We start from the raw sequence: 9432 nt of genomic DNA, 5'->3' as shown, positions 1-9432 counted from the left end.
CCCTTGTTTTAGGTCATTTTCCACCCTCCATTGCACCAAGAAACCTTCTTTTTAGCAAACCCTAGCCTCCCTTCATAGATTAAGCCTCTATTCCCTCCTTCAACCTTTTTTGGGAGCTTTTGGTAGTGATTTGATGAAGCTTGAAGATCAACAAAGTTCTTTTAGTTGCAAGAAATGTTGTTTCAAGTTTCGATCCATCAAATGCACTCGATTTCTGGACTATTTTGAGTATAAAGTTCCTATCTTGCTCTTTAGTTCTTTAGATCTTGTCATTTGGGGTTTTGGTACTTTTGGTCCATTTTATGTGTGATCTTTCAGTTGAGTGGACTCCAACATCTTTTCATAAGTTTACAATGCTTCTTGGACCTCGTGGACTAGGAAAGTTATGATCTTTTGCCTTCCCTTTAAGCCATGCATGTTGTTTTGGTCCTTTAGATCATTTTGGTGTATTAAAGTTAAGATCTTGAAAGTTTGTGGTATTATTATGGATAAAGTTGGAAACTTTATCCATCTAAACATCATGTTGCTTCAAATCTGAAGGTTTGAGACTTGGACTTAATGGATTAAGTTGAGGAAGATGCATTATTGGTCTCTTGAGAATTAAAGTTTAGATCTTGGTTGTTTGGACCATCTTAGTAGATATAGTTGGAAACTTTATCCATTACGAAGTTATTATGTACCTGATTTGATGTTATGAGCCATGGTCTTTAGGGATTAAGCTCTTAATGAAGAAAATGTCAGTCTACCAGAGATCACGACGTTGCCAAGGAAGGCCCACGATGTGGTGGTGCTCTACATCTCGCCTATTTTGTCCTGACATTGTCACGACGTGGCTAAGAGTTCACCATGGCGTGGCGCCCGTTGACTTTTGTTGACCATTGACCGTTGACTTTCTGACCGGTTTGAATTTTGTCAAACTATGATAGAATTGAGTGTTTAGATAATGACTAGTTCCGGTTTGGTTTTAGGTAGCTTATGTTAGCTGTTATGTTGCTGAGTTATGTTGTTGAGCCTTTGCTGGTTAACTCATGTTAGTTTTCTCACTATATACTTTGTACTTCAGTATGTATCCTTGTGTGCCGGATGTTGGTATATTGTAGTATTCTATTAGATTAGTATATTTGTATGATTACCTTTGTTTGCTAGTTATAGTTTACTTGTTACATATGTCGACATATTGTGGTTGGTTGGGTTGAGGCGGTCCTTGCAAGGTGATCCAGTTAAAATTACGCTCATATGTTCTTGCATTGTACGTGTATTGTTGCATGATGTATTTTGGGAAACTCACTAAACTTTAGCCTATAGTTGTGGATTAAATGTTCTTCAAGTACTTATCGGATGGCGAAGGCAAGACTCTACACACGCGCATCAGTTGTTTTATGATTAGGGATTCCACAATGTTTTCCTTATTACTCTAATTTTGAAATATGATTTATGAACAAATGGTTTGATTTGAAGTAACTTCATAAAATGGATGTTTTCTAGAACTTTTACACAATGCCAAGGTTCTTTTGAGTCCATGCACACATTATGACCTCTTTGAGAGATTAATGGACTTTGGGTTTAAGATATTACATTGCGGAGTTGTATAAATGGATTTTAGATTTCGCATGTTTTTCTTTTATAACTCTGGTTACAGTTTGTGAACAACTAGTGTTTTTGATTATTCTAATTTAGAATTGATTTTTCTCTAAAAAATTGGGACATTACATGAAATCTTCATCACAAACATCAAAGCTCTCAATAATAGCCTAATATTACCAGATTACAAGTAACAATTGAATCATTCATAGTGGCAATATATTTGATCCGACTTAAATGTCACTTAAATAAATACGAGAATCTAGCCACTCATCCACCATGGCCAAAGCTTCTTCAGGCTTGTACAATGCGATTCCATGACCTGCACCCTGCATAAGAGTAGATCCAACAACTTTTTCAATACAAAATAAAACTTTACGGAGTAGGTTGATCGTGGGTAGAGGTGTGACAAAATTAGAAAAGAAAAATAAACTTAATATATATTAATTTTGTTAATCTAAGATAGATTGAGTATGGTTGCATTAATTATTTATGTTTTTATGATTCCATGAAAAGTTTTTATATTCATAAAAATACAAATGTAGCCATTATGTCATATGATTTGCCACAAATAATCCAAAAACTACTTTTTCCACAAATAACGACTAATTTCATAATCCACTACGAAATTCACTATTTGCAGTGAAAGTTTCCATTTTGCACTGTCATAAATGAATATATTAAATAATAAAAAGTTATTTTGATTTTCGAAATCGTTCTTCATGCATACTACAAAACTGCTTGTATTATTTTGAAAATCAAAATTTTCATCAATTGTTTTTGAAGTTTTTTTCTTGTAATAATCTTCAGAAACCATTTTTGCAGCAAAACGATGCTTCATAGTGCATATATGAAGTTTTATGTTGAAAGATATATATTACATCAAATTATTATGAAGTGAATTAAGACATGCATATCAATAGACGAAGATTATATTTTATGTTTCTTACCTTAATAGTTGCATATGTTAACAAGTATTCACTTTGTGCGTATGTCATCTGATATCTACAAAAACATTAAATGAAGACGTTGCTTGATTAGTTCTGAATAATGTATCATTTCATGAAATCAAAAGGGTTCCAAAATATGAGAATGGAAATAAAATTTTGTAAGAGGGTATTGTTAATATATTCATTATATTTAGGCTTTTACCCTGCGATCTGATCATTAACAAACCATGGTTCCCATCGCTTCTCAACCGGAAGATTGAGACTTCTTATCCACTTCTCTGTTCCCACATGTGGAAATACCATATCATGATCACCGCTGTAAATTGAATTAATTTTAAAAAAGAAACATATGAGCTATTATCATCACAAAATGCTGTCTTAATATATATATATATATATATATATATATATATATATATATATATATATATATATATATTGCTAATAAATCACCCTATTATCACTTTTATAAAAAAATCAACCTATAATCAACTACTTATAATCATCTTTTTAGGAAAACAATGTAATTTTAACCAATAAAAATATTTTAATATTAATTAGGGTGTCTATATGGTAAAGTGAGATGTCTTTTTAGCCAACCCTTATATATATATAATGATGGTAATATGTATAAAAGGGATTTTTGTAATTATACATAAATATGCATTCATTAATTAAATAAGAGGTCATTAAAATCAATAGTAATGATGATAATAATTGAAAATAATTACATTTATATAAGGGTTTACTTTAATTATAGGGAATTATATTGATTGAACACCTCCTAAAATTGTGTATTCCTTGAAATTCAATTAGCAAATGTCATTTTGTGGTTCTATTGGTTTTATTTTTAATTTTATCAAGACATATATAGTTGTAAACTAGACTTCGTTTTTATTAAAAAAATTATACTACATAATATAAAAAGAAAATGTGTTTAAGTTACAGATAAAGACCAGTATTGACATATCCTTTATGAAAGAAATTCATTTATTCCTAAACCATAATGTTTCATTTATTTTAAGTAAATCATGAAATATAAGACATGATATATTAAAATTTATAATGAAAGACACGATTAGAGTAAACAAATTCATGATTCAGTGAAATTGTTGGTTGAATAAATTTGTTATTCATTTAATATATATAAAATGCATAAACAATTTTGGGATTGCATATAAAAAATATGTGAATATTTTTTTTTTATATAGAGGAAAAATTATATATGTTTGTGTATTTTGATTTTTTTTTTATAAAAATAAAGTTTACTTTATAACTGGGTATGTACAGCTACAAAAATAAACCAACCAATCATCAAGTGACATGCACTAGAACGTAATTTCCTAAGGAAACCAAAATCAATTATTAAAGACTCTTATGCAGAAATTAAGGATCATGTCTTATATGATCTTAATTTGATAATCAAAAACAATTGCAACTTCGGAATCGAAATTATAGGAGGGACAGGATACGACATCGATAATAAACAATGAAAATTTGATTTTTTTTTTTTTCTTTTGTAACAATGAAACGAGAATGTATATGTAAGAGTATTAGTATTATTACCATATAATCAAATATTGGCATTTCTTGGCAAGAAGTTGTTTGTGGATGGGGATAGTGCTGAATACATCGTAGGAGTAAATGATTGTGTCATTTTTCCCTAAATCGTAATGAATAGTCGAGTTTTGCCACTCCCAAGTTTCTATTGTTCCCTAAACATGAAAAAGAAAGGATTCAAATAATTCTTAAGCATATTATGAAGTGAGTACACACTTTTTTGTTGTTGAAGACAAGAAGTAATAGCATGTTTTGTGCGCATTGAATTGTAAAGCAAAGTAAGATATAATCTAATAGTTTGCATGTGATGTGAGGTTGCCTCACTTCATAAATATACATACATGTTCTTATATATCTACCATTTAAAGTTTTTTTTTTTTTTTTTCAAGTAGTGACAACCTCGCGTATTGTGGCTAAAATAAGATTCCATTACTATGTTTGCAAGTATTCAACTAGAGAATTCAACTTGTAGGTTGTAGCACCCCGAATAATATACATATATACGTAGATATATATACACACAACTATATACAAACATACCTCGCGAACATTAAGAGCTTTCTGAACATCTTTATCATTTGCCCAAGCTACTACAAGTCCAAAAGTAGCTTCCTAAATAAAATAAGAAGAATGGTGAATTCATAAATACAAAAATATTATAGGAAAAACTTTGTCTCAGTCTATATAAAGAAAAATTACTCGACAAGCTGGGTCTGATGTAGCACATAACGGTTCCAATATATTCTCTAAGTTAATCATACTTGTGCACTGCAATTGAGAATTTGTATTAAAGTCGATCAATCATGTTACAAAAAATCGTATAAGATCTTACTTAAATACAATGTGTATACCTCATCCACCCATTGGAGGTTATTCGAACAACGGATGCTGTCTAAATCATTGTATAGAGATACATAGTTACCATTGCATGTTTTTTCTGTAGACTGGAATATAAATAAATATAATCAGGTGAAAAAACAAATTGTTGTAACATTGAACACTAAATGGTCATAATTCTTGTACAAAAAAAATGCATTACCTCATACATTTCGTCCGATATTAATGATAGTCGGTGAGCAAACTCAAATCTTGAATTAAAATCACCAAACTTATCAGTTAAAGGGGAAACACTAATGACTCCCTATATAATGGATAAAAGATTAGTTAATATAAAGTTCTATACTTCCTTCATTTCAACAAGATTTGTGAATAGTATTATATATCAACATTTGTAAATAGTCTTATAAAGTCTACATAGTTGATATTTACCTTAATATTCATGTGTGGTTGATTTCCACGTTCATTACCTACAAAATACAAGGAATCGTAAATAGAATGTTGGTAGAATCAAGCCTTTTAGGGACAAACTACGAATTAATGAAATTATTTTATAGAATAGCAGTATATGTAACTTTTTTTAACAACAGGCAACCCCACCCTAAGGTTAAAGCATGTATAATTCGAACTTGTCTCAACTTCTTTTGATATGTCTAATTACTAAGTGATCACGACTTGGACACCTTAGTGGTGGTAATACGAGTACATATATTAACAATAAATATTATGGTTATCACATATATTTTACATCTCTTGATGCAATTTTGTTCTCCCACACCAATGTTCGAGGAATAGAATTAGACTGAAAGAAGAACATATCCTATAGATTATAGATCAGTATATGGTATATAATGGATTCAAACATTCGTATAAGTAAATGATATTCATTCATCTTAATACCCATAATAGGAGCTTAGTGGATGAGCCTCACTCAATAGAGTGGTTTAGCTTCATCCAACTTGTAGATTAAACCATCTTATACATACTAATGAATTTATGTTACAGAAATGTGACCCTTTAACTTATTTATGTTGTTTATATCAATATATTCTACCAAAGGTAAAAGTACGCATGTATATAGTTTAACGAGCATGGTATAAATCAATTCTAAGTTTAGACACACTTGTTTTGATGATCAAGATTTTAAAGTGTATGACACACATAGTTCTTATGGCTTTTTGGTCCTCGTTCTCATGCCTAAAGGGCCAGAGGAACTCGTTAGTGTTATTCTTATTGATCATCTAATCTATTTGTTTGTGATATATTAAAATAATACATTTTGATCATGCAAAAACCTATGTTGAATCCTTAATAGTTATAATTCATACCATTATATACATGTAAAGCGACGTTTGGTAAGATAATCCCCATGTATGAAATCCCAGATATGTACAACGGATTGCTGAGAAACCTAGGGTGCTCCATCAACCACTGTATACATGAGTAATAAAATCATTTGCAAAGTGAACAACCGTGTGTCTATATATATATATATATATATATATATATATATATATATATATATATATATATATATATATATATATATATTGAAGTTAGCAAACCTTTCGAAGGAAATCATAAGCATTTGAAGCTAGAAGGGAATCGCTGCTCATTGATGCTTCATATGTTGTTGCGTACGCAAACCCTGCTCCAGCTGGTGCATCTATGTATATCACATTAGCAACCTACAATTATGTCACATAATTATATATTATATGCATAATTTCCATGTAGAAGATAAATCCATAGAATTAGAATATTCATTTGTAGAACAATGTTTCAAGTGAGAATGTGAACCTTATTCCATGCATATGGATTTAATTTCAATGTGATGTTATTCTCCCATGAAGCATCCAAATCGAAATTAAGTGGACCTGTAAAGGATGATTTGAAAAGGATGATGGTGGTTAATTAGTGTCAACGCGTAGGAGAAGTAAGATTGACATTAGATGTTATGTTTATATATGGTATCAAAGCAGATTAATAATAATATTTAATGTCTATAGTTTTACAAAAAGATATCCATATTAAAATATATTTACTTTTGGCATGGTCTAAAATATCAAAATTCAAAGCCTAGTGAAAATATTATATAATCATAGGAGTGTAGAAGATCAATAGTTAGAATAATGTGATTAACCAAATAACCAAAAATGGGCAAAACCACCAAATGGTGATTGCTAGTAAACTAAGTTGAAAGAATTATCATAAGATGAGGTAACACTATAGTTATGTGTATTTGTTTCAATGAACCATTTCAATATGATTCAATCAAAGGAATCCAAAATTGATTTTGATTTTTAAAATATAGATCTAAATATTTCAAAATAAATTAGAATCGGTATATATTATTTAAATAAAACGTAAAGGTTCATTACATATCGATTGAAGGCAAACGAGCAACAAACTACGCCGCTAGCCTTTTCTTAATGGCAAAACCAATTATTTTGAAAACAACATTTAGAATCTAATCTAAACAAATCAAATGATAATTCGGTTAGATTGATTTTCACAATTTAATGTTCAGGAGTATAAACATTTAAAAAATAATCTAGTTTTAATATTTGTAAGTTTAAGCTATCAAATTATGATAACTAATCTTATCATTCTAGTCCACTCTAATAAAAAAAAAGCAAATAATTGTGTAGAAAATGAAACTTACAAAAGAAATCTAGTCAACACTAATAAAAAAAAAAGCAAATAATTTGGTAAAAAATGAAACTTACAAAAGAAATTTGAGATAATAGAATCATAAGTAAGAGCAATTTTACGAATTTGAAATGTTTAATTTAAAAAAACAAACGTGTTAAATTAATTAGTAGTAAATTAAATAATTAAACGTAGATATTACAATTAAAATTATAAATAGATAGATACAAAATCGTTATTTTTTTGAATGGGTTATTTACCTTTGATTTTAGTAATAAAAAAAACCAAAATTTAAAATAATAGTTCTGTTTTGATGTATAAAAATCCAAAAATCTGACACACAAATAATAAAGCTTAATCCAAGTTGGTCTAGGTCTACTGACCAATTCGACTTGATGAATTATACGCGATACCATTTTTTTTCAAAAGATTATTGGGTGAAATAAACTTTTAAAAGTAAAAAATATAAAATAAATAAAATGGAAAAGGAAAAAAGGTAACGTTTGTAAATTTGATTGTGGCATTAACTTTTTGGATGATCGTTATGTTTCTAATAGATTTTCATTAAATACAGTGTTTGAACTTTTAATATTATAACTTGTGTCTTCCTCAGTGAAAAATGCTATTGTGGATCCAACGCAAAAGGAGATGAATAAAGAGTGGTGGGTCCAATTTATATCATTATTATTATTTTTTTTACCATTTGAAAACACAATATTCTGGTAAATACCTTTTTCATCTACCACGTTTTGCATTAAAGTACAACCCCACAGATACATTCTTTTAATATATTCTCACTCATTCCCGTACTTTTCCATCAATTGCCCGATTTTCCCCCATTTACTGAATGTTACCCGAATATTTTAAAACTAAATACTTGTGAAAAGCGATTGGTATAAAAGGCTAGTAAGTAGATAAAAGATTAAAGACTTTACCTATTTGATACATCATGGAATAAAGAACGGAAGTCCCAGGGCCACCAGTGAGGTAAATAAGAAGAGGGTCTTCCGATGGGTTTCTTTCAGACTCAACAAAGTAGTAAAAGATCTGCACTGCGTCATCTTCTCCAACTCCAATGTATCTTTTGAGAAAACAAGATTAGTTTGTGAGATATGTCTGAAACAATAAAGACAATGTAAGCAAATACATACCCCGTCTCCAAAGTGAAAGGAAGATCACCATCAAACCCTGGGAGTCTCCTGATGATCGGCCTTGAGTTTGATTCACTTATGAAAAGTGCAAAAGTTATCAAAAGGGAAACGAGAATGTGTTTGGATTCCATTACAAGAGTTTCGTGTGTATGGAGTAGGTGTGATGCATGTGTTAATATGTAGACATGTGTGAGGAGTAGGTGTAATGTGTTGAGATGTAGACAAGTGATAGTGTTAGGTGTGCAAAAGAGAAGAGATGGGTCTGTGTAGTTTTTTAAACATCATAATTTGGTTGACCAACAATCGTATTTATGCTTTGTTATCGAATCGAGGATCATCCCACCTACTCCCCACGTGGGAACCGTTTCCACTTTGTTTTTTTTATTACTTTATATTATATACCAAACAGCCGATCGTGAATTGCGTTGTTATTTGTTATCATGGTGCTAATTTAGGTCATTTCGTTCGTACACATTATTATTAAATTTGTTTACTTTATTCACAACTATATTATAAGGCTAATTTTATATGTATTTTCAATTGATTGGTGTATTTCTTTTGTGAATGTGTGACTCTATGTACCTTTATGATCCGATATTTTTTGTGAATGAGGGATATAAATAGTAATACCTTATTATTGTTAGCTTATATGTTATTAACCATATGTTTATGGGCCTTTAGCTGAATTTTGTCTTAGCTAG

The 9432-nt window shown here is 29.9% G+C and overlaps 1 protein-coding gene across 1 annotated transcript; it reads right to left on the bottom strand.

The window, feature by feature from the left end:
- Nucleotides 1–1633: 1633 nt before the first annotated feature.
- On the bottom strand, nt 1634–9005 carry LOC145045811 (serine carboxypeptidase-like 3). Its single transcript, XM_078994124.1, has 14 exons — nt 8732–9005; nt 8516–8661; nt 6729–6805; nt 6494–6616; nt 6257–6359; nt 5361–5398; nt 5131–5232; nt 4943–5035; nt 4791–4859; nt 4632–4703; nt 4098–4246; nt 2734–2847; nt 2532–2586; nt 1634–1910 (listed from the first exon to the last, which is right to left on the bottom strand). The coding sequence occupies exons 1-14, from the start codon at nt 8860–8862 to the stop codon at nt 1815–1817; spliced, it is 1368 nt and encodes a 455-aa protein (XP_078850250.1). The 5' UTR covers nt 8863–9005; the 3' UTR covers nt 1634–1814.
- Nucleotides 9006–9432: the final 427 nt, after the last annotated feature.

Source organism: Lactuca saligna, chromosome 1, assembly GCF_052625555.1.
Source record: "Lactuca saligna cultivar CGN05327 chromosome 1, ASM5262555v1, whole genome shotgun sequence".
NCBI lineage: Eukaryota > Viridiplantae > Streptophyta > Magnoliopsida > Asterales > Asteraceae > Lactuca > Lactuca saligna.
The sequence above is the reverse complement of the archived record's forward strand: the minus strand, read 5'-3'. Positions and strand labels throughout refer to the sequence as shown.